General features: G+C 38.4%; 2 protein-coding genes across 3 annotated transcripts; both read right to left on the bottom strand.

Moving 5' to 3' along the window:
- Positions 1–1,258: 1,258 nt before the first annotated feature.
- LOC121975924 (peptidyl-prolyl cis-trans isomerase CYP65-like) lies at positions 1,259–13,480 on the bottom strand. Its single transcript, XM_042527858.1, has 12 exons — positions 13,200–13,480; positions 8,494–8,631; positions 8,351–8,413; positions 8,153–8,256; positions 6,586–6,677; positions 6,405–6,494; positions 6,249–6,324; positions 5,798–6,171; positions 5,379–5,635; positions 5,011–5,299; positions 1,798–1,899; positions 1,259–1,682 (listed from the first exon to the last, which is right to left on the bottom strand). The coding sequence occupies exons 2-12, from the start codon at positions 8,619–8,621 to the stop codon at positions 1,476–1,478; spliced, it is 1,782 nt and encodes a 593-aa protein (XP_042383792.1). The 5' UTR covers positions 8,622–8,631; positions 13,200–13,480; the 3' UTR covers positions 1,259–1,475.
- A 1,685-nt stretch (positions 13,481–15,165) lies between these two features.
- LOC121977802 (BTB/POZ domain-containing protein At3g49900-like) lies at positions 15,166–17,587 on the bottom strand. Of its 2 annotated transcripts, none has more exons than XM_042530223.1 (4): positions 17,353–17,587; positions 17,195–17,264; positions 16,452–16,970; positions 15,166–15,941 (listed from the first exon to the last, which is right to left on the bottom strand). In XM_042530223.1, exons 1-4 carry the CDS (start codon positions 17,526–17,528, stop codon positions 15,264–15,266), a joined length of 1,443 nt encoding a protein of 480 aa, XP_042386157.1. In that variant the 5' UTR covers positions 17,529–17,587; the 3' UTR covers positions 15,166–15,263. The 2 variants fall into 2 exon arrangements, with proteins under 2 accessions (XP_042386157.1, XP_042386158.1); XM_042530224.1 differs by having other exon boundaries at positions 17,195–17,257; positions 17,353–17,465.
- Between the last annotated feature and the right edge of the window lie 7,540 nt (positions 17,588–25,127).

The raw sequence follows: 25,127 nt of genomic DNA on the forward strand, positions 1-25,127 counted from the left end.
AGAAAATTAAATGTTTAACTTCTTTAAAAGACTTTGTCTAAAAAATTGTTGTTATTCCAATAACCAAGACGACATAATATTTCGTCATAGCTTGTAATTCAATTATTAAAATAAATATTTAATTGACTTACTATGAAGTATTTAACTATATCAATCCACCTAAATCTATGTTAAAATCAATTGATAAAATCTCAATCTAATCTCTTCAAATTGTTTAACGAGATGGATCTACTGATCCAATTTAAACGTATGGCTCTAATTATAAGCTAATGTGTCTGAAACATAAAATATTAATAGCAATAATTTAAACTCAAAATATAATTTTTTTAAGAGAACGGAAACATCTGATGGTGATTTTTACATGGAATAGGGAATGATATCCTCTATCTTTCATCGATAAAACTTCATAATACTATGAGTTCTGCCATCCATAAAAGGGGACACCGCCGATCCCACTGAATCCACCCTGGAAACACCATGAGTATTCTAAAATTCCAAATAGAAACGTTAGAATTATTTTGACTTTTTTTATTTTTGTGAAACATATAACAACTTGGGTTTAGATATTCCATGATTATGACCGCGGCAGACTCAAATTTCCTATTCTACGTAATAACAAAGAAAATTATTATTCATCCAGTGTCAATTGTGTAGAATAAATATTTAATTCCAGAGGTAATATATTATATGAAAGATAATCTACTTGCTCCTAACTCTTTGAAAATACAAACATTATCTGCAGATCGGACGAGAACTGCAGCAAAAAAAAAACAAGGACTGCAGTTTTCAAATGGGAGGTAAAAGAGTTTATATTGAAGAATTAACACTGAAAACAAAAAATAAAAGTGACTAATATCACCTTCTAAAGGGTAAGCTGTGATTCCTCTATACTTTAAAAGAATAGATAGACAACTTATATTAATACAATTTTTTTTATATTATTAAAATTATAAATATTTAAATATTTTTAAAATAAAAAATAAAACTTTTTATATATTTTTTAAAAAATATATAAATATTTAAATATTTTTAAAATAAAAATAATAATAATTTTGTACTTTCAGGAACCGTAAACTGAACCATAACCAACTGGCATTTCAAACCAGTAACCATAATCGTCAAACCGTCCATCGAGCTAAATACTAATCAGACGTCTGACAGCGATCATTGGTTGATAAAGCTAATGGCAGTTACCATTGAAATCCTGTACTTCACAGCTAAGTTTCTTTGGAAAGCTTCTGTTCACAGGAAGGGATGCTGAAATCAATCTTGAGATCATGGTCAGGATAGCCTTGATGAAATATTTGATGGAATACAGGTGATCAGAACTAAGGGGAAATTTCATTTGTCATACAAACATATAACTACTGATACATGCTAGGTGAAACTCTCATGTCGACATGAAAGATCAATCGAGGAATAAAACTATGCAAGTTCAGCATAAGGCTAGTCGTTAATCTGGTACATGAATATCTTTACCAGTTAGAGAAGTTCTTGAACTCTACATTTGAGGCCTCTACTTTTCTCTTCTTGGTTGAGTCATCTGATCTTGCAACATTGGCAGCTGAAGAATCAGTGGATGTGGAGGTCTTTGTTTTGAGGTACTTGCCGATACCGCCAGGGACACCTATAGAACCAGCCACTCCAACGCTTGGCTTACTGTACCATGAACCTACCTTATCCTGGAAAATTTAAGAAAAGTAGGGGACAATAATACTGTCTTGAAGATTTGCAAAATTGTGCAAAGAGGAAAAATATGTCAATATACAATTGACAGTAAATAATAGAAATTTTTACTTTTTCTTGATCGTGTTTTTCCTCTTCAGCCTTCACTTCCTCTTCGTCTAGCTCAGTATAAGGATTTACAAAAATGGTGACACTTGTTATCTTTATCTCCTCCTGATAAAGAAGGAACCGCATAAGAGATAAAGGAATAATTATTGTCAAAATCTAAGAAATGAAATGAAGATCCTTTGCAGCGCCAACTATTATAGGTTGAAAGATCAGATATCATATGGAGAGGGAAAAGGAAGAATCATCATGCTTTAACACAAAACAGCTAAAAAAACAAACAGGTATTTAAAGATTTGGTTAACAATATTTAGCAAGTTATTGCCATAAACATGTTTCACTTTTACAGGAGAAGACATCTACTGTCCAGTTCCTTCAGAAAGTTGCTGAAGATGTGCAGAAGGGATTACATGTTTCACTTTTACAGGAGAAGACATCTACTGTCCAGTTCCTTCAGAAAGTTGCTGAATTACATTAATTAAATAATAGATATGGTCTGAATCTTAATATGTTACTGTGATTATGTAGAACAGACTTTACACAATGAAGAAAAAGAAGTTGAGAAAAGAAGTCATGGCATTGTGAGCGAACTGTGCATGAAAATTAATGATGGCTGCTGAAAATGTAGAAAATGTAATTTTGTGGTTCAATTATAATGTCAACCAACAGCATCACCAGTATCTGCAACCACAGAAGTTCATTCTGGAGTTGGCTGGGACGTAAGGTTTCCCTTAAGATTTGATGTCATAATAGTCCAAACCAAGCATAGATGCATTGTCAATTCCTACTGTTGCAAAATGAAGTCAATAGCTCTTTAGGAAGCTGAGAACAGCATTTGCAAGTTCAAACTTGAAACTAATTTTTATAAAAGTAAGAACTGACAAACAAGATTTAAAATGTTATTTAGCTGTCGGGAATTAGTGACTAAGCTAGAATAATGCAATTGTGGAAGCAAAGTAAGGCTACACAGTTGAAATCATCAAGAAGTGATCTTTACGCTGAAGTCAATCACCCTTCAATCTACTTCAGGGTTATAAATAAAAGTACCAAGTAGGATTTCATCATTGAAATCTTGAAAACTTCATGCCAAAGTTGAACAACCTTCAATGTATTTCAGGGTTTAAGTACTACAATGTACGGTTCCATTGTTGAAACCATGAAGTGGCCCTAATGCAGAAGCTGATTACCCTTCAATGGACTTCAGCTTTCAAGTAGAACTCCGAGCTGGAGCTGTTATCTTGATGGTGTTTCGTGTCTAGACTCTTCGCTGGAAATATACACGGTGCCTATTTCAAGTGGCACAAAACAAAATTTTTACTTTGTGTATATATAAATCTTGGGTATTTGGTGAGTGATTGTAAGACTGAGGACCTTTTGGGTTCAATATACTCTTAAACATAGGATACTGGAGAATATACTTGTAAGGTGGAACAGCATCAAGGGACAATAAGTAGATTTGCCTCAAATATAGATATAAGAATTATAGGAATCTTTAACTTTCCCAAGTTAAACATGGCAGACTTCCTCACTCTACTTGTTGCCAGCTTTCTGGAGAAACATGATTCAGAACAACCCTAGTGGATGATAACAAATGTGTGCTAATATAGTATTCATGGTTCTTGGAATACTTTTGGATGGCTCTCTTATTGGACTTCATTGGTTTGTTGTCAATTGCCATTTCAAGATGAGCCCATGGGTGTCAATCAATGCCTAAGTGGCAATGGGTGTGACTTCCAAATCCACCTTATGACCAATATTTACACCAAAGAAACATAAATATATAACAAACTAAATTACAATGACTCCTTATAGCAGATATGAAAAGAAAATTAAGCCCAGTCACTGCTGGATGAGCTGATTCTTAAAAGGCTTTCTGGAGTTGTAAATCTCCAAATCATATCTACAAAGAATTGTTTTTTCACACTGGACATAATAGAATGGAAAAGAATAATTTTTTTAGGCCAAAAACAGTGTTAAATGATAAGATCAAGTGATGACAGGATAAGCGTGAATAATAAGTAACAGGAATTGAGAGGCCTAACTGATTGCATACCAAGACAAGTACAAAATCTACAGATATCCCATTACAAACATTCCACTTTTAGCAATAGACCCTAAGGTTTAAAATTTCGACTGTGCCGAGGTTTCGGTCTTGGACCGGAACGATATGGTTTCGATACCGTATCATGTCATGCCGATATAGTTTCGGTATTTTTTAAATATAAAATATATTAATTAAAAAATAAATAATATTCTTAAAAAAAAGGAAAAAATATGAAAATAGATAAATAAATAAATAAATAAAATTTTATTATAATTTTTAAATTAAAATAAATGAAATATAAAATTAATTAGATAATTTTATTAGGGTTTAATAAAATCTCTTTAATTATCTCCATCATAGTTAGGAGTTGATTAAAATAATTAACCTGAGTTTAATTTAAAAAAAAATCTGAAATATGACACCACTCGGGAGTTTGCATAACTTCGGCGCTGCCGCCGAGTTGCGTCTCAGCCATGGCCGTGGGGATCGTGTGACTCCTCCAGCACAACCGCGATGGTCGTGCGACCCCTCTGCAGCGGTGGAAGGGTCGCGCGACACCTCCACGACGGCAGCGGAAGAGTTATGCAACCCCTTGGCTGCTGTTGTGAGGTTGAGCGACCCCTCCATTGCAACCACGGGGCCGTGCAACACGTCACAACTGTCGTGAGTCGGGTGTCGGGGTCATGTCGGTGCCGGTCACCGGGCGGAACAAGATGCTTCGCCCGTCTCAACACGGCACTTTAAACCATGATAGACCCTTTTATAAAGCAATGATTTTAAAGTTATCCATGATATCAAAACACAAAGATGTGAGACATGGGTTCGGGTTGTATTCTATATTCTCAGTAACAAAACACTATGAAGATAGGTTGTAGATCGAAGTGATACAGATTTTATGGTCATCACGAAACAAATTTATGGAGGATGTATAATACAAAAGAATTCAATCAACTATAAACATTTAAGACAAAAAAATCTAAAAATTTTGTCATATAAACTTCTTTGCCATCAAGCAATAAAACAAAAAAGCTTGAAGAACAGATCAGATACTAGCCAAACAGAACAAGATTAAACATGTACTTCAAAACTAAACTAAGGATGATCAACTGGGAAAAGTTGATTTAGTAAAGCATCACACAAACTAAAATAAAAAGCCAGGAAAAATGATTGCTCACCATAGGCCTATCATCATCATCAACAGGAACCTTTTCCATTGCAGTAAGCGTGTTCAAACCACCAACAACAGAACCAAACACTGTGTGCTTAAAATTCAAATGGCTGGCTGACTTGTAAAGAATGAAGAACTGGGAACCATTGGTATGGGGTCCACTGTTGGCCATGCTGAGAATACCCCTTCCTGAGTGTAGTAATTTTGAATTCAACTCATCTTTGAAAGGCTTACCCCAGATGGACTGTCCTCCCCTTCCAGTACCTGTGGGATCACCTCCTTGAATCATGAAATTCCTACAGAACAGGATTTGTAAATTTTCTGAATTCATTAAGGAAATAGAAGCTGAGAATGTGTTGCATCAAAGACACTCACCTAATGCTGCGGTGGAAAGCTACACCATTATAATAACTGTTTTCACAATGTGTAATAAAGTTTTCACATGCTCTGGGAGTTATGTCACAATGTAGCTCTAGATTTAAGTCTCCATGGGTTGTGTGCAACTGAATATATCCTTTCTTCTTTGGATTCTTTTCAACTTTGACATATTCGAATTCGTTTTGTGTAACTGGATCATAAGCAGTAGAGGTGAATGAACGCGAGGCAGCACCAGTGGTAAAACGGCTTTTAACCTGAAATTGTCAACATCTCCCATTAGGTGTTAAAATAATACACGAACGAGGACCTATCCACATTACAAATGAAGCCAGAAACATGCCAGAAGTCAATGGTACATGTGCAGATAAATATTGTAAAAAAATAAAAATAAATTAACCATAGAAAAGTGGGCATACAAGCTTAGCATTTACAGGCACCCGTTCACCTGCCATGTGCAAAGCAATTCGAGCAGTTGTCTTATCACTAGAAGCTGATTTTGCTGCAGCTGCACTTCTCCCATGAACAGAAGCAGATGCAACATCTACAATGCTAAAGGACTGAACAGGTTTGGAGTCTCCATTTGCACCAGATTGTGAATCTTCTTTCACACGCGATCTTGATTCTAGAATAGCAGATAGTGCAGCAGCTCGTTCTTTTTTTGCCTTTTCTCCACCTCCGCCATGCAGTGCAACCAACTTCCCCTTTTCAGTTCCTAGTTCTTGAAGCATTTGCTTAATATCACCAGATATATTAATGTTGTAGGTTGGATCTTCACTCATTTTCTTCAAATCTATGAAAACAAGAATAACGGAACCACTTAATTCCCATCTATCAAGAGTTACATTATCTAGAAACTAACATATTTACCTTCATTATCAACTGCCAGATTATTTCTAACATGATCAAAATCAGACAGAACCTTGCTATCGAGTGCATTGGGATTCTGCAATAGCATCAGGAAACTACATCAGTTTATCTAACAGAAGACCCAAAAATGCAGAAGCATTCTTTTGAACGGCATACCTGGATTGTTATTAAATCATCCTTAGTAAACGGCTCATCTGTAAGCAACTCTTTCCAGTTTTTTGTTTTGAGGTTTAATTCTTTAATCGCCTACATGAACAAACCAAAATGAGGAATTAAACACGTAATATAAAAAAAAATGGGGAAGCGTCAGAGGAGTGAGACATCTGTACCAACATACCTCATAACAGAAAACATTTCCTGTAGTTTTAACAGTGATTATATGTGTAAATTCTGTAAAAACTTTGTTAAGAACTGGGCACTGGTATTCCCCTGTATTAAGAAAGTAACCAATCTGTTAATGGTTTATAGTAGAAACCTTTAAAAAGACACAAGCTCCGAATACAGAAGATTTGAAAGTACAGCCAAAAACAACTGAAAAGCGAAAACTAAGGATAGCATAATTGAGGAAGTCAAACATGTAGTTTCACAATCGCCCAACCTTGACTTTTGCAATAGGTACAGTATAAAAGCAATATGCTCTCTAACCTGTGAAAGGTAAAAAAAATGTTTTTTTGGAAAAATTCTTGTAACTAAAACAAGAGATAAAGCTAATTGTTGATATTAGGATATAAGTGCTGACATGAATTACTTGTGTTTATGTATTCTTCTTTTCCTCGTATAATAGCTTAACCGATTCTGTAGTCTAAATATCAACGCACACTGTTCTTATACTGTTATGTAGAATAAGAGAGTCAACTAAAGAACCATAAGGAAGTGGATTGCTAGATGAAGACTACAGCAAATGTGGTCTCCATCTTTTGGAATTTCAAAGAGATTTTCTCGAGAAACGGAAGACCAAGTACTGTGATAGATGAAAATCATTCACCACATTCTATTAATCACCGCCGCAAACCTAGCAATCAATCTTCACAATTCCAACATTCAATTCCTATGTGTGACAGTTCTAAATTCTTTCAAAATTCAACAGGGAGCTATCAGAAAAAATGTTCTTAGCTAGTTTTATTTTCTTTATAAGCTGCTCTACTTTGTTTGGTTTCACTTATGAACACAATTATGATTATCACAAGCTTTACTATCAAAATCTATTCTTTTGTAAGTTTATTAAATATTATGCAGAAATATTTTTCTATCTTACCATAATTTCTTTATCATCAACACGAACTTTTGATTTTTTTTTTTTTTTTTTTTTTTTTACCTTTTACTCATTCAAAATCACCAATGGTTTTGCATTTCCTTTCCCTGACAATACCTTTCTTTCCTGTATTTAGTTACTAACTTATTAAAAATGCTATCCAAAATTCTGAACTTTATTGAAATAACAATTTCTTGAAATCCAATATCAGCTACTTTACAATTACTCAATTTCTTCATTTTACAATTTGCTCATATATTTTAGCATGCTTTTTATGCCAGCACTTTAAACCACATCACCGCCAACTCTCTCATGAAGTTACTTTCTACTAATGCACCATCTAAACAATTGATTTTGGAACATTCCTAATCTTATCCACTACTGCATGCCATGTAGTATAAATATTATTATTATGAAAATCAGCACTAACTTTTTCTTCATCTATTAGCAGTAATATGCGTTCAGATAGTTCCCTGAAATGATCCTGCCTTTAAATGAATAATATAATATAGGAACTCATTATATGATCATATTTTACTTGTATTTTGGTGTGTCATGGAGAATATCCTGTTACTAAACCCAAAATGTTGTAATGAAGAAGAAAGAAATTGAAAAAAACTATATAAAAGGATTAAAATCATCATGAGTTTACCATCAGGATTCTTGTGGAAAGTAAGAGGAATTAGATCTTCTTCTCTGAGAGCAGCTCCAGAAATAGGATGCTTACCATATTTCTTGATATAAGGGACTATACTCCTGTATCCAATGTTAAAAAAAAATAAATAATTTCTTTCATTGTAAATCTAATAGAAGATACACAAAACTAACATTATTTTACAAGATGACTCACATCAGATCAAACACACTGCCGTCAGAAGTACAAACTGGGTCTTCAAATGGTAAGAAAGTAAGCCTGTAAACGAGCATAAATATACTAAAAATTTGAGGAGGTAACATAAAAATAAAATTGAAATCTTTGGAGTTGGAGCATACGAGCAGCAGTAAAAGGGTAATTGTTTGAAGGGTAAAGAGTTATCTTTAGATTTGGCACCACCCCACTCAGTTGCCCACTCAGTTTTTGTTATATACATCCGATCTTTACTGTGTTGCTTCTTCCCCATCTTGCCTTGGCTGTTGATGCCGCAAAAACAGCCGTGAGGTATGAGGAGAATGAAATAGAAATTTGGAAACACATATATCAGTCCATGTTTGACCATAGGCCACAATAGCAGTGTCTTAATTCTTATACTCATTTCTCCAAAACAAATATATAAAAATTGCAAATTCTTTTATAAATAAAATAAAATTCTAGGTATTTCATAAAGATAATAGTATACTATTACACATGAATGATCTATGAACCTTTCAATGTAAAGGAAGTTAAATTATACTGTCGTAAATTATAAGTTTGCTAAAATCTGCAAGACATAACTAAGGTAATAAAAAAATTCACTATATAATCCCATCTACACCCAATGATAGAGTTAGAAGACAAATTAGAAGAGTAAATGAATTGAAAGTTGAATGTGCACAGGTAAAGCAAGCTTGTGATAGAATCAGCATGTACCAGTAAGCATCCAATGACTTACAAGAAATTGAAGAAACTATAATGCCTAGGAAAGAGCAAATAAACAGAATGCTAAACAAATTAACATGAATTTATTGAATCTAATCAATTACAAGAATTATCAGAAGATCAAATATGAATCTCAGAGTTCAAAAATATCTGAAACACAACATAGAATGGCAGCTCAATAGACTATATTACATTATACAAGCACTAAATAGGAAGGAAAAACTTTATGCAACTTAGTAATTGAGCTTGAATTGACTTCTCACTGGGGCATTTGAGCATGAATAACTAGAAAAAAACTTAGAAGCGTAGAAGAGAGGATAGGGAACCTGAAAATGTGGGTATAAAGAGTGAAAGAGAGACTTCAGTGGAAGGAGGATGCAGGAAAGATGTAGCCAGAGTTACATATGGCAGTGATGAGGAACATAAATGGGGATCACATTGCTGCAGGGGGCAGTGGATGAGAATGGTTGGAGGGGTGTACTATTTTTAGGTTCTGTATTCAAAAATTATTACATCTAGATCAGTTTGATTAATAGATCACCAATCTAGGTTTTAACTAACCATAGCATAGTTATAAAAAATCAAACTGGAAACAAACTAGAAGAGCTAGGTCATTGGTTCATTGTTTAAACCAGTTGATCAATTGGTTAAATTTTAGATAGATCCAATAATTAACCTGGAAGAGTTAACTGGTCAGACCAACCCAGATTAACCGATTGAATTGTTTACCTTTCACAACCATCCTAAAATTTCATAATGAAAAATCATCATTATACATTGTAGGATTCAATTATAACTAGTATAAAATAAACCAATTTACAAAGACCGAGGGAATAAATATTGATAAAAAAACTAGCCAGACAAACACAAGGATAACCAATTCAACAAAGTCAAATGCTAACATATCGTTTGCAAAATCAAAATGACACTGACGTCTTCAATTTTTCTGACCCAAACAATCAAGTATAATGGCACCTAAAATTAAAGTTGCACAATTGTACCTACACAGTTAACCAACAGATTATCAATCTATACATGCTGGTACTTAAAAACTTCAAAAGTTAAAATTTACTGCCAAGTGAGGAGGAGGAACTCAAAACTTTAAATCATAGTGACAAGCTTACCATTCATTCCTTACCAGATTGCAACTTAAAATCCGAATTTAAAGACAATAAAACAGAAAACTGAGCAGGCAACCTTGTGCCGAGTCCGGTAATCTCTGTTCTCACTTCGGCACTTGTTCGAAATAGGGGAAGTCAAACTGCGACAGGCAACGCCAACCGATGGACCAATCTAATCAACAGTTGGACTCATGTCCGTAATAGGACAAAGGCGAGAAGGAAAAGAGATCAAATGAGGATATAAAAGAAGATTTGAACCAGAAGAAGGTATCGTTCACTGTTCCGGCAACCGGATCATGTGTTGGCGGAAAAGGTTTTGCGGGTTTAGCGAGAAGGGGGAGGCAAGATCGAGTCGTCTCGTGAGACCGAGAGGTGCAACAACGGCTAGGGTTTGGTAGATTTGGCATGCATCAATCTTTAAGGCGTAGGCGGAACGCGGAACAGAAGAGGGATCGGACTGCCCTGAGGCGGCGGCGGAGGAGGAGGAAGACGAGGAGGGGTCTTCTAATAAATTAACTGGATATTTTACTAATAAACTATTATTTCTGGATTAATTATCCAGATAATTTATTAGAAGACCCCTCCTCGTCTACCTCCTCCGTCGCCGCCGCCTCAAGGCAGTCCGATCCCGCTTCTGTTCCGCATTCCGCCTACGCCTTTAAGATTGATGCATGCCAAATCTACCAAGCCCTAGCCGTTGTTGCACCTCTCGGTCTCACGAGACGACTCGATCTTGCCTCCCCCTTCTCGCTAAACCCGCAAAACCTTTTCCGCCAACATATGATCCGGCTGCCGGAACAGTGAACGATACCTTCTTCTGGTCCAAATCTTCTTTTATATCCTCATTTGATCTCTTTTCCTTCTCGCCTTTGCCCTATTACGGACATGAGTCCAACTGTTGATTAGATTGGTCCATCGGTTGGCGTTGTCTGTCGCTGTTTGACTTCCCCTATTTTGAACAAGTGCCGAAGTGAGAACAGAGACTACCAGACTCGGCACAAGGTTGCCTGCTCAGATATCAAGCACCGGTAAGTGGTTTTCTGTTTTATTGTCTTTAAATTCAGATTTTAAGTTGCAATCTGGTAAGGAATGAATGGTAAGCTTGTCACTATGATTTAAAGTTTTGAGTTCCTCCTCCTCACTTGGCAGTAAATTTACTTTTGAAGTTTTTAAGTACCAGCAGGTATAGATTGATAATCTGTTGGTTAATTGTGTAGGTACAATTGTGCAACTTTAATTTTAGGTGTCATTATACTTGATTGTTTGGGTCAGAAAAATTGAAGACGTCAGTGTCATTTTGATTTTGCAAACGATATGTTAGCATTTGACTTTGCTGAATTGGTTATCCTTGTGTTTGTCTGGCTAGTTTTTTTATCAATATTTATTCCCTCGGTCTTTGTAAATTGGTTTATTTTATACTAGTTATAATTGAATCCTATTTGGTACTGTGACAGTTGCTATTGTTGTTATGGTTACTATATACAATGTATAATGATGATTTTTCATTATGAAATTTTAGGATGGTTGTGAAAGATAAACAATTCAATCGGTTAATCTGGGTTGGTCTGACCAGTTAACTCTTCCAGGTTAATTATTGGATCTATCTAAAATTTAACCAATTGATCAACTGGTTTAAACAATGAACCAATGACCTAGCTCTTCTAGTTTGTTTCCAGTTTGATTTTTTATAACTATGCTATGGTTAGTTAAAACCTAGATTGGTGATCTATTAATCAAACTGATCTAGATGTAATAATATTTGAATACAAAACCTAAAAATAGTACACCCCTCCAACCATTCTCATCCACTGCCCCTGCAGCAATGTGATCCCCATTTATGTTCCTCATCACTGCCATATGTAACTCTGGCTACATCTTTCCTGCATCCTCCTTCCACTGAAGTCTCTCTTTCACTCTTCATACCCACATTTTCAGGTTCCCTATCCTCTCTTCTACGCTTCTAAGTTTTTTTCTAGTTATTCATGCTCAAATGCCCCAGTGAGAAGTCAATTCAAGCTCAATTACTAAGTTGCATAAAGTTTTTCCTTCCTATTCAGTGCTTGTATAATGTAATAGTCTATTGAGCTGTCATTCTATGTTGTGTTTCAGATATTTTGGACTCTGAGATTCATATTTGATCTTCTGATAATTCTTGTAATTGATTAGATTCAATAAATTCATGTTAGTTTGTTTAGCATTCTGTTTATTTGCTCTTTCCTAGGCATTATAGTTTCTTCAATTTCTTGTAAGTCATTGGATGCTTACTGGTACATGCTGATTCTATCACAAGCTTGCTTTACCTGTGCACATTCAACTTTCAATTCATTTACTCTTCTAATTTGTCTTCTAACTCTATCATTTACTCTTCAATTCATACCATTTTGACTTTGTTGATCAAACAATCCTACTACGACAAATACAAATGTTTTGACCATTTAATCTCAATAATAATGGCAACTTTTGACAACTCATAACAATTTATCATTTAACATTGTACGTTACCCAACCCATCAAATCTGTACCAAAGAAAACTTGCATTAACCAAGACAATATGTCAATTTAAAATATGCTTCATATGTCAATCTAGCAAAACTGGTTTAGTGAAATCATGTTAATTTCATGTAGCTAATTTTACAATTATATTTTAATTTCGTCATTATTGTATGTTACTATTGATAAGATTGACAAAAAATCGGTTAAATTTGGTCAGGTTGTGAAAATTGGTGAGTTAAATCAGGTTAGGCTCTGTTCCTTAGGATTTTCCTATGAAACAAGTTGGACAAACCTTGCTGCCATGGATCCATACATCAAAATCGAAAAAAATCAGATGACATTTTTTGTCAAATCAAACCTTGTGAAATTGTGAATGATCTTTGTTCACCTATTGTTGATCAACTAAGGAAGCACAATGATCTGAGTTTTGCATTTTCCTTGGATGAAGTACAAGCTAGCAAACCTACTTTAAAATGTCTCTCCATGCAAACGGAGGTTGAAGATCATACCTTTTCAAGAAGAGGAGTGGGGAATGTTTGCTAGTGGGACGCCTTCCGAGGGGGAAGCCGCTAGGGCTCTTCGCGAAGGGGAAAAGAGTTCGCGAGTGTGGATGTCTTCGCGACAGGGAAGAACGCTGCTAGATCGCCGCAAGAGGATCGCTGCAAGGAGGTTCGCCACACGGAGGATCGCCGCAAGGAGGATCGCCGCCGCGCTAAGGCAGGGAACACGCGAACACGGGGTGGGTTTTCGTTTGGGTTTTCCAGCGTCGGTGGCAAATTGATATTTGATAAATTTGTAAGGTTTTTTTTGTCACAATCAATAAAAATTAGAGGTTAATTTTATCTTTAAAAAATCATTAACCCAGAATCAAAAAAAACTTCGCTTTCCTGAAATTTTTCGATTCCGGATTAGATACCTAAATTGCTGATGTGTCAATTATGACTTCGGAATCGTTAATTACTTAAATAAATAAAGATTTTATTGATAATCTTAGATAGATAATTAAAATTATCAACATAATTCCGAGCCAAATGCGCCCTTAACGTTAGGTTCAAACGTGGCTCTCTTTTCCAAAAACACCCTCAGCCCTTTAAACTCTCTGTTAAAAACGTCAAAAACCAAATTAAAAAAAAAAATCTTTAAAATTGGGTAAAAAAACAAACTGTAACATGGCACATCAAATTCTGATAGATTTATTAAAACATATAATATTTATATTTTTTTTTTTAACAAGATATCCAACTCTCACTTGCCATCCAATTAATTTTAAAAATAAAATGATCCGATTCCATGAACCGTCAGCCAAATAAATTTGAAAAGCCCAGAAGAATAATAGAGAAGATCCAATATCACTGAGGCTGTATTTGGTAGGACGTAATTTACCTTATAATGTAATCTTGATTACATTACAAGGTAGATTATTTTGTTTGTTTCACTTTTAAACTTGTAATGTAATATAATCTGGATTATAAAATGTAGTGAAGTTTTGTAATCTGGATTACAAAGCAAATGTTATGTAATCCGATTACATTACGAGGTCATCGTCCCACCAAAATTTAAATACTGAATATACCCTTAGTCCACCGTCGGCCCCCGCCCTCCACCGTCGACCGCTGCCGCTGGCCGCCGACCGCCGGCCGCCGTCGACCGTCGGTCGTCAGTAGAGGTCGTAGGACATTTTTGTCATTTTATAATAATACAAATTACATTCCTGATAAAAAATAATATATACCAAACAAAAGAATGTAATCATCCTTGTAATCAAATATTACATACATTACATTTACAAATGTAGTAATGTAATCAAGATTACATTACAAATTTGATTACATTATAAGTTAGATTACATTACACTCAATTAAACATAGCCTAATTATTAGACAATTCAAGGGCATTCAAAAATATCCAAGGTAAAATTCGAACTCTCGGGAAAATATCACTAGGTTTTGAAAAAGAGCCCCCGCTGCTTTACTACATAACTATGCGCATGGGAAAAATATAATATTTTAATTGATGCTTAGTGCATTGTCTAGCTCGTGATGAGATGAAGATTGATAAATCAAGTATTAAGCGGTTTTAAATGGAAGGATTATTTATCACAGTCATGATTTAAATTCTTAGCCATGATATAAGTTTACTATTTAAATACCAACTTAGTTAGGACAAAAATTGTAATATTTTATTATTATTATTTTTGACATCAAGATAAATCGGGATAAAAATTATAATATAATATTATGAAAGTTTTTCATTTATCAAAATAAATCAGAAAAACTATAGTATAATATATGTTTTATTTTAGTTGGTAATATTCATCTATCCAGCCTTTTTAAAAAAATTATTTGTTAATTCGACTAAGTTGAAACTTTGAAAAAATTAAGAAGACGCGTGCCGGTGTGCCATTGTTCGAGGCTAAGCTATAATATTTTTTATTTTTTATTTTTTTCAAGTTAACACCCATCCAAACCTAGTTGTGATACATTTTGACATTAACCCCGAAAATATTGTTATGCCTTTCCTTTTAAAATTTTGAAAATATTGTTATCACGCAAGAGAAAAACAGCGCAAGAAAATCAACTAAAGGAGTTATTTCTTCGGTGGCCGCGCCGCACCTTGCCCGCCACCTCCACGTCACGGCCTGCGCTTCTGGCGCTTGACTCCTGGCCGCCCGCTTCCGGCGTCTTCTGGAACAGCTGCCTTAGCCCCCGCATCAACCTCCGCCCAAGCCCGCCGCTCCTCGGGGCGCTCCCCTTGCCCGCCGTCAACACCAGTTCCTCGTCCGCCTCAGCGCCGCGAACGATGCGGAAGCTGGACGACCGGACGGACTCCATATCCGCTCGCTTCTCCTCCGACCACCGTAGCCTCTGCCTGAGGCCGCTGAGGTCGCGCTCCAGGCTCTCGATGCGGAGGCTAGTGGCCTCCGCCGCTGCGCGGATTTGCGACGCGTGCCGGCGCGCCGCGTCGCGCTGCAGGATCGCCCCCAGAGTGGGCGGCGGCTGCACACGCTCCACCGCGTCTCCTATGTCGTCGTCCTCACCGGCGCCGCGGTCCCCGAGGCAAGCCACGGCAGCGCGGTCGAGGATGAGGCGCCGGGTGTGGAGTTGCTCCACGAGCATGGCCTGGACGACGAAGCGGACGGGGAGGCACGGGTTCTGGACCAAGTGAACAAGCACGCCCGGCGAAAGATTCATGCAATTGATATTGGAGCAGATCCGGACCTTCTCCTCCTCCGTCAGCTCGCCATCATGACCCTGCAGCGTAGATCCAGCGAACAGAGTAAAGTTGGGATCAGATACACGTGTGATTTTAGGTGAGTTCATAAATTTTTTGAAGGATCAGCACATGGCACAATGCTGAAAGTAAACTCCATAGATGATCTTGTTGAGGAAACTCCATCAATTATATATGAAATTTACATCTGCCTCTTCTATTTTTTTTTTTCCTTCTGAATTCAAATTTCAATCTCCACTTCATTGTACTGTTTCTCACCCTCATTAATACTGTATGGAATGTGGCCCAACAAAGAGTTAAATGAGCATCAGTATCTCTTCTGTTTAAAGAGTTTACTTTCGAATCGAAATTGATAATGAAAATTAAAAGGCATGAATAACAATTGTTATATGGTAAGAGAACGATGCCAGGCCTCTTTTTTAGATTTATTTTCTTGGATTTATTTTAGTGGTGGATGACAAATTTTTATGATCGCCTCTAAAATTAATCAACTTAAATACTTGGATTAAAAATTAAAAAAAATAACTTACAATGAGATAATGGTTAACTATACGGTAGAGCAAATCGTGGTCGAGCATATGCCGCACCCGTATCGCAGCCGCGAGCCGCCTGAACTGCTCGACCGACAGCGCCGCCAAATCCTCCGTCCATCTCCCGTCGCCGCCGCCGCCCGACGCCGCCAGCGCCTCCACGCACGAAGCGGCGACCTCCGCAGCCGCCGCTGCCTCCGCCTCCGGCGACAGCTGGAACGCCGCGCAGGAGCGGAGCACCGTCGCAGCAGGATCCTCGCCGGAAGTGACCACCTCCCGGTGGAAGTAGCTCTCCGCCTGCGCGACGAGCCCCGTGTCGTTGCCTCCCATCTGCAGCCACTCCGCCGCGACCCAGACAGCCGCTAGGTTGGTCTGCGACAGCGCCACGCGGCAGCCGTAGCAGAAGCCGGCCACTCCGGCGAACGTCTCCGCGGTCATGCTGGAGGGCGGGGAGACGGCGACCGCGCTGCTCGCCGCCAAGTGCCGCTCAAAGTAACCGCTGTGCGATACTAACGGCTCCTGTAATGGAACGGATCCGGAAAAAGATAATACTAATTACGATCAACGCAGCCATTAAATCCTTGCCAAAATCTCGACCAATAAGAAAGATCTTTGCCAAAAACAAATGCACGGAATATAACGAAAAAAGTAATTGCATCGTCGCAGCAAATACAGAACGCGTGCAATCAATATTTTCCTCTTTTGACCTGAAAAATCCTCATCGATCGACTTTCATAACGTACCCTGTGAAGATGGAACAAGTCGCCGTTAACTTGGACGACAACATCGGGCTTCACTCCGGTCGCCTGCGTCCTTAAAAAATCAAGGTGAAAAATTCTAAATAAATCGTAATCGAGATGGAAATAAACTTGGAGAAACAAACAACAGAAGATTTGCATACCATTCTTTCACACTCCTCTCTAGGGATGGATCAGGTGAAGGCGTGAGACTCAAACTTGCACAAGGCGTGAAGGAGAGGGAATTGAAGCTCTCGTCGTCTTCGTCTTCGTCTTCGTCTTCTTCTTCTTCTTCTTCGTAGATGGTGTCCACCACGCCAAGCCCTTGCCAGCCTCTCATCGTCTCCTTCTCTTGATCAGTTGGAACTCCGAGGGTTTTGCTACAGAGAAGTTTCAGGCAATGGCGTGGTCTTTACTTTAGGGTTGGAGGAGGGGAATTTAAATGAGGGGAAGGCATTGAATGCATGCACGTGAAAGGTCATAAATGTTGTGCAATTATCACAAAGGTTTTGATGTTTCAGAATTATGAAGGTCTAATGCATGCATTTATTAGAGTTGCTCATGTGGATTTTCATGTGTGTTAGTATTATTTTTTTAATAGCCCATGTATCCAATTCTTCTAATAGATTAATTTGGAAGGTGATCGTCGACTTCGACCACTGTGTTTAGGAGAAGAGATACGAAGTAAAAAAATCATTAAGTAAATGGAAAATGGAACAGAAATCACAAGTTCAATTTGTCATTCAAAGTAATTTGATGCGGTGATAATGAGGAATCTTATCTTATTGTTATGGTGAAGGTCAAAATCAAGATGGTCAACATTTAGAAGTCATTTGTCGATCGGACGAGCATGTCTCGATCGGGAAGAGAAAGATCCGATCCGATATCACCTTTGACTCGGTCATGAGCTGAGCACCCGACGCTCAAATAAGAGAACAAAGGGAGCAGTATGCAGAAATCGGGCCGAGCGGCTCTTCCACTCGATCTAGCAGCAGACTCGACATCAACCGAGCATGCAGACAATGGACTTCCGGCCGAGCGGCTATCCCGCTCGGCCCAGCAGCAGAGCATGCGGAGAGTGAACTTCCGGTCGAGCAACTATCCCGTTTGACCCAACAACAAAGCACGCGGATAGTGGATTTCCGGCCGAGCAGCTATCCCAGCAACAGAGCACGCGGAAGGCGGAATTTCGATCGAGCGACTATCCCGCTCGGCCTAGCAACAGATAACACGCGGAAGGCGGAATTCCGGCCGAGCGACTATTCCACTCGGCCAAGCAATAAACACAATAGGATATCTTTTGACATCCTTTTGGGAGCTAGTGTCGCCGACAGACGGCATGGTCAGACAGATAATCGTACGGCGAAATCTTCCACTGTCATTTCAGAGATATGCTCGGCCCATTAAGCTACTGTGTTAGGGACAGTTTATTGACGAGTCTTTTCAAGGAAAACTCGGGGGTGCATACCCGCCTTGGGAAGTATGCACACGCGCTACAAGAACTCTATATAAATGGAGGTTCAAGCATCGGCAGAGGTAGACGATATTTTACTGTTGCGCTACAGTTTTTTTATTGCTCCGCTTACTGCTTCTTCTTCTTCGCCAGAGACTGACTTAAGCGTTGGAGTGCCATCGCCAGGGCCCCCTTCCCTGGCTCAGCACTAACGCCACTTGTGTTGTAGGTCAGAGCGAAGTCCACAGGAGGTCAACGGGAGCGTCACATCCCCAGCATCCATCTCATCGACTTTCGGACAGGATCATATTTGGCGTCGTCTGTGGGAGCGTAGCCTGCATCCGAGCCGAGAAGATGGAGGACGCTGGACAACTAACCACCGTGACGCTCACCCAAAAAGAGCTTGACATGCTCGTGCAAGCCCGAGCGGTAAAAATGATCAAGCAATAACAACAACAACAAGCGTTAGTCGATCGGCTAGCGCCGCGGCCCGCGACATCAGCAGCAGGACGAGCGGGGCATGAAGACCGAGCGGAACAACTCTCTGTATGGGGACAAAATAGAAGGCTGACCGACACGCTAGGGGAAGCGCCGCCCGTACCAATCCCCTTCCATCGTACCCTATTCCAAACCTCCTCGGAGATAGCCCAAGAGCATCAGGAGCGGGGATCATCTTCAGACGATGCTCCCGTTCGGGATGCACGGAAAGGCAAGGCACCTCGAGGCACCGCGTCGCCCGAATGGATCAACCTACTGTTCTCCGAGAAAATCTTGCAAGACCCCCTGCCGAGGCATTATACTCCATTGGCTATCGAAGAGAGTACAACGGGTTGATTGATCCAGATTATCATCTGGATAAGTTTGGCAATGCGACCAAACTTCACCAATACATAGATGGTGAAGTGTCGAGTCTTCCTCACAACCCTCTTCGAGTCGGCACATAGATGGTTCTGAAGACTGCCGAACGGATATATACGTACGCAGCTTCAAAGACTTCTGAAATGCCTTCTTACATTAGTTTGCTAGTAGTCTGTTAGAGTGTATACTAAAAGCCTAGCTTTTGTAAACATTTATTTTTAAAATAAAAGAATCACATTGGTCAAATGTCTACATTTATTTGTTAAGTGTAGTTGTTCAATTAATTTATATTGCAGAAAACATGGTGTGTGGTGTCACACACAGAAGATCATGTTATCAATTCTTTATAAATTATAAACAGTTAATCATGACTAAGATGAAAAAGAACAAATCATTGGAATAGTCGTAGTGTAATTATGTATTAGTTTATCTTGACTAATAAATTACACTAGTACACTCTAAGTGTATTGAGTAGGATCATTTTAGGTAAGTTCTTTTTATACTGACTTAATAAAAGAACTAGACTTTAGTTATTATGGAAGTGTGTGCTCTTAATCCTAATATAATAACAAGTATATATATTTAGTATTTATTTCTTTAACTTATCAAAGGGTGAGATTTAGCTCGATAAATCAATAGGTCCGATAAGTTGGGAAATGATATTACTTATAGTGTGTGTTGTTGATTATAGAAGGAAACTGTGTCCTAGTAATCTAGGTTGAGAATGCCCCCAAGAAGAGCTCATAAGAATTGTCATGTTAAACCCTGTGTTGAACCCCGTGGTAGTTTTGATGTGATCAACCAAGTTGGTTAGGTCATGCTTTGTGTTTGATCCCTATGTTTGAGTGTGCAGGAGCTTAGGAGCACAAGAAATCGAGTGGAAGACGCAGCTAATGAGAAGGACGGCACGGGAAGGGAGCCGACGGGCTCAGTGCGTCCGAAGGACGAGAGAGCTGCGGAAGAGTACTCCGGTGGAGCGAGAAGAACGTGCGCGACATTCGAGGGACGAGAAGCCGGACGGAAGCCTGCTCGAGGAGAAGGCCGAGAATTGGGTTCGGGTGAGCCCTATTTCGATTAGCCGCTATCACCCAAAAGTTGAGAGCATCGGAAGCCAAAGCCGCAAAGAAGCAGTGTTGAAATCACTGCTCAAGGCGCTTTCAACAAGGTTGAAGGCGCCTCCAGCTTGAAGGCGCCTTCATTCTGGTTGAAGGCGCCTCAAGCTGGTTGAAGGCGCCTTCAGCCTTGTTTAAGGCGCCTTCAACCTGGTCAAACAGATCGTTCGTGCGCGGAAAAAGTTTTATCCGCTGACCCAGCTTGGAGGCGCCTTAGACCCTCAATGGAGGCGCCTTGGAGCTCCGGGATAGAATTTCTAGGGGCTATAAAAGGACCCCTGGAGCTAGGAATTCATAACAACTGAAGCAATCAATACTGTAAACAATTCCTAAGCAACTAGTGAGCTTCCAAAAGTGCAAAAGGCTTCTCCGCCTTCAGAGAAGGAGATTTTTCTTAGTGCGCTTTTCATCGCCCTGGATTAACAACCTTCTTGGTTGTAACCAGGTTAAATTCTGTTTCTGATTTATTTTTTGTCTCCTTAATTTAGTTGCTATTATTTTACTGCTGATTTTATTTCTGAGTTGAAATGCGAGGAGGGTAGTTCTATTTTTGTTTTCAGTAATTCACCCCCCTCTTGTCGGCCTCCGCTGCACCAACAAGTGGTATCAGAGCCTGATCGCCTCAGAAGGACTAACCGCCAACTGAAGCACTACGATCAAGACGATGGCCGGAGCGAACATCCATCCCCCGAAGTTCGACGGAAATTTCGCTACATGGAAGCGAAAAATGGAGGTATTTTTTAAAACAGACTTTGATATTTTAATTACTATGAAATATGGTTTTGCAGCTCCTAAAGACAAAGAAGAAAACACGTGGAACAAGAAGGAGCAAGGCGATTTCGTTGCCAACGGAAAAGCTGAATTCCACCTCCTTAGCGTTCTGCCACCTCAGGAGGTAAGTCGGATCGGAAGCTACGACTCAGCGAAAGATCTCTGGGAGAAATTTCTGGAGCTTCACGAAGGTACCTCTGAAGCGAAGCTGGCGCGGTGCGACATCCTCCGGACACAACTAACAAACCTCCGGATGAACAACGGTGAGAAGGTAGCGCAACTCCAAGCGAGAATCAAGGAGCTGATAACGCAACTAACGAACCTTGGAGAAGAAGTAACCAACCGGGATTCCATCCGATACGTGCTCAATGCCTTCCCGAGGACTTCAGAATGGGCGTCCTTAGTAGATGCTTACTACATCTCTAAGGGCTTTAAGGTAAGTAGTTTAGAAAACTTGTTTTCAACTTTCGAACTTCACGAGTCTCGACTTACAGAAAAACCAGTAGAGAAATCGAACCTCAACGTTGCCCTACGAGCTGAAAAGGACGATCCCGACTCCGAAGCGTCAATCGACGAAAACGAAGCTGCGTTAATGGTAAGACGTTTTAATAAGTTTTTTAAATCTAACAAGTTTAGATCGCAGTCAAGTAAACGTCATCAAAAAGGAAGGACAGTTCGGTGCTATAATTGCAACGAAGAAGGGCACATCAAGGATGATTGTCCAAAATTGAAGAGCAAACAGAAAGATAAGGAAAGAAGCAAGAAGTCATCTCGACCCAAGCACAAAAACCTGAAGGCGACATGGGACAACTCTGTTAGAGTGTATACTAAAAGCCTAGCTTTTGGTATAAACATTTATCTAGAAATAAGAATCACATTGGTCAAATGTCTACATTTATGATAAATGTAGTTGTTCAATTAATTTATATTTTAGATAACATGGTGTGTGGTGTCACACACAGAGGATCATGTTATCAGTACCTTATAAATTATAAACAGTAACTCACGACCATAATGGAAAGGAACAAACCATTGGAAGGTCGTAGTGTAATTAGGTAATAGTTTATCTTAACTATATAATTACACTAGTACACTTAGAGTGTATTGAGTAGGACCATTAGAGGTCGTTTCTTTTATACCGACTTTATAAAGAAACAAAGACCTCAGTTATTATGGAAGTGTGTGCTCTTAATCCTAATATAATAACAAGCACATATATTTGATATTTATTTCTTTAATTTATCAATGGGTGAGATTTAGTTCGATGAATCAATAAGTCCGATAAGTTGGGAAATGATATCACTTATAGTGTGTATTGTTGATTATAGTAGGAAACTGTGTCCTAGTGATCTAGGTTGAGAATGTCCTCAAGAGGAGCTCATAAGGATTGTCATGTTAAACCCTGTAGGTGGACTTAGTCCGACATGACGATAAGGTTGAGTGGTACTACTCTTGGACTAAGATATTAATTAAATGAGTTGTCAATAACTCGCTTAATTAGTGGACATTTGACATCTTAAATACAGGGAGACTAACACACTCATAATAAGAAGGAGCCCAAAATGTAATTTGGGATTGGTGCGGTAGTTCAATAATAGTTCTTTAGTGGAATGAATTATTATTGATGGAATTAAGTTGTGTGCTCGGGGCGAACACGGGAAGCTTAATTTCATCGGGAGACCAAAACCAATTCCTCCTCTCGGTCCCTATTGTAGCCTCTTGTATATAGAGATTTATACCCACCACATACCCACCTTCTTACCCAACCAATAGGGGCCGGCCAAGCTACGCTTGAAGCTCAAGCTTAGGGCCGGCCAAGCCTAAAGGTTGGCCTTAAGGTGGCCACATCATATTAAAAGGATTTTTATTAAAAATTATTTCTTATGTGGATATCATAGTTTTAAAAGAGAGTTTAAAAATTAAATCTTTCCTTTTAAAGCTTTCTACAAAAGATTAAGAAAAGATTTGAAATCTTTCCTTATTTGTAGATTGAAAGGAGATTTTATTTTTAAGAAAAACTTTCCTTTTTGACCATGATAATAATTTAAAAGAGAAGTTTAAAAATTAAATATTCTCTTTTATTAGTTTCTACAAAAGATTAAGAAAAGATTTGATATCTTTCCTTATTTGTAGATTGAAAAGATATTTTAATTTTTAGAGATAACTTTCCTTTTGGAAATTATCCACATGTTTAGAAGAAGAATTTTAATTTCCTTTTTATTAACCAATCATGAAGGGATAAAAATTATTGGAGAAATTTTTATAAATTTCTAGAAACAAATTAGGAAGTTTTAATTCTTGTGTGAATTAAATTTTCCTTGTTTTGGGGAATTAGAAGTGGCCGGCTATTATTATTAAAAGAAGAAAATTGTTTTTTAATTAAAATAATTTTTCTTTTTTATGACAAAAGAATTAAGGAATTTTTTATTAAAATTTCCTTATTTGTCAAGACCAAGGATTATAAAAGAGGAGGTAGAGGTGTCTTCACGGGTGATCAACTCTATTATTCTTCTCCTCTCTTTTCCTCCTTGGTGGCCGGCCCTAGCTTCTTCCTCTTCTCTTCTTCTTATGGCCGGCGGCAACCTCTCTTGGAGCTCTTGATGGTGGCCGGTTCTAGCTAGGAGAAGAAGGAGAGAAAGGTGGTTTTGTTTCTTGCATCCCTTAGAGCTTGGTGGTGGTGGCCGGACCTCTACTTCTCTTGGAGAATTGTGGTGGCCGAAACTTGCAAGGAAGAAGAAGGTGTTTGGTGGTTCTCATCTCGGAAGATCGTTGCCCACACAACGTCCGAGATTAGAAGAGGAATACGGTAGAAGATCAAGAGGTCTTTTTAGAAGGTATAACTAGTAATTTTTCTTTTCCGCATCATGCTAGTTATTTATGGAAATAATACCAAATACAAGAGGCTTACGATTCTAGTATTTCGAATATGTTTTTCGAAGTTGTGTTCTTTTATTTTTCTTTTCCTTGTGATTTGATTGTTCTTTTTGGTTGACCTAAAGTTATTTTAGGAAATTAAATATTAGCTTTCCATAAAAGGTTTTGTCTAGTCGGTGGTGGTTGTTCCCATATCCAAGAAGGTCATGTGCCTCGCCACGTCAGTACTGGGAACCAATTATGGAAATTAATATTTAATGAAATTAATAACTTAGGTGATTTGGATCAAACGTGTTAAGTTCCGCAGGAGATCTAAGTCTAAACCTTAAAGAACAAATAGATTAAGTTTTGGATCAAACGTGTTAAGTTCCGCAGGCGATCCAAAATTTAATTTAAAAGAACACATGGTAGCTAGGAAAAGGTTCAGACCTTTGTACAAAATTTTTGTACAGTGGAACCTCTAGGTTTTCCGAGTAGCAACCAACAATTGGTATCAGAACTAGGGTATTGCCTCTGTGTATTTGGTATTAGTTTAATTATGTACATGTCATACATAATTTAGGCAGATTAATTGTAGGATGTGCTAACTTTGTGGATGCAGGATCCAACTATTATGGCTTATAGTTATTATGTGTGTGATTGGACCCTTGGACATGTCAAGGGCATTTTATTGTGTGTGCATGATTGTATTATAAAATACAGCAGGAGCTGTATTTAGTTTTATTAGGATTTTATTTTTTGATCTAGATACATGTACATTCCTTCGAGGAATATAGGATCGAAAAATGTAAAATTCTATTTATGTCGCGGATCGAGTCTTGCAAGGCGTGGAACCTTTTAAGGACCAGAGGCGCAGCAGAACAAGGAGCAA

Source organism: Zingiber officinale, chromosome 4B, assembly GCF_018446385.1.
Source record: "Zingiber officinale cultivar Zhangliang chromosome 4B, Zo_v1.1, whole genome shotgun sequence".
Classification (NCBI taxonomy): domain Eukaryota; kingdom Viridiplantae; phylum Streptophyta; class Magnoliopsida; order Zingiberales; family Zingiberaceae; genus Zingiber; species Zingiber officinale.

Bases quoted from the DNA above. Each gene is read 5' to 3' on its own strand.
- LOC121977802 (XM_042530223.1), bottom strand. From the start codon at position 17,528: ATGAGAGGCTGGCAAGGGCTTGGCGTGGTGGACACCATCTACGAAGAA. The intron at 17,265-17,352 runs GTATGCAAATCT...TGATTTTTTAAG, and splicing joins GAGAGGAGTGTGAAAGAATG to GACGCAGGCGACCGGAGTGA. The intron at 16,971-17,194 runs GTACGTTATGAA...GTTCCATTACAG, and splicing joins ACTTGTTCCATCTTCACAGG to GAGCCGTTAGTATCGCACAG.
- LOC121975924 (XM_042527858.1), bottom strand. From the start codon at position 8,621: ATGGGGAAGAAGCAACACAGTAAAGATCGGATGTATATAACAAAAACT. The intron at 6,172-6,248 runs GTAAATATGTTA...TTGTTTTCATAG, and splicing joins TCTGGCAGTTGATAATGAAG to ATTTGAAGAAAATGAGTGAA. The intron at 5,300-5,378 runs GTGAGTGTCTTT...CCTGTTCTGTAG, and splicing joins GCTTTCCACCGCAGCATTAG to GAATTTCATGATTCAAGGAG.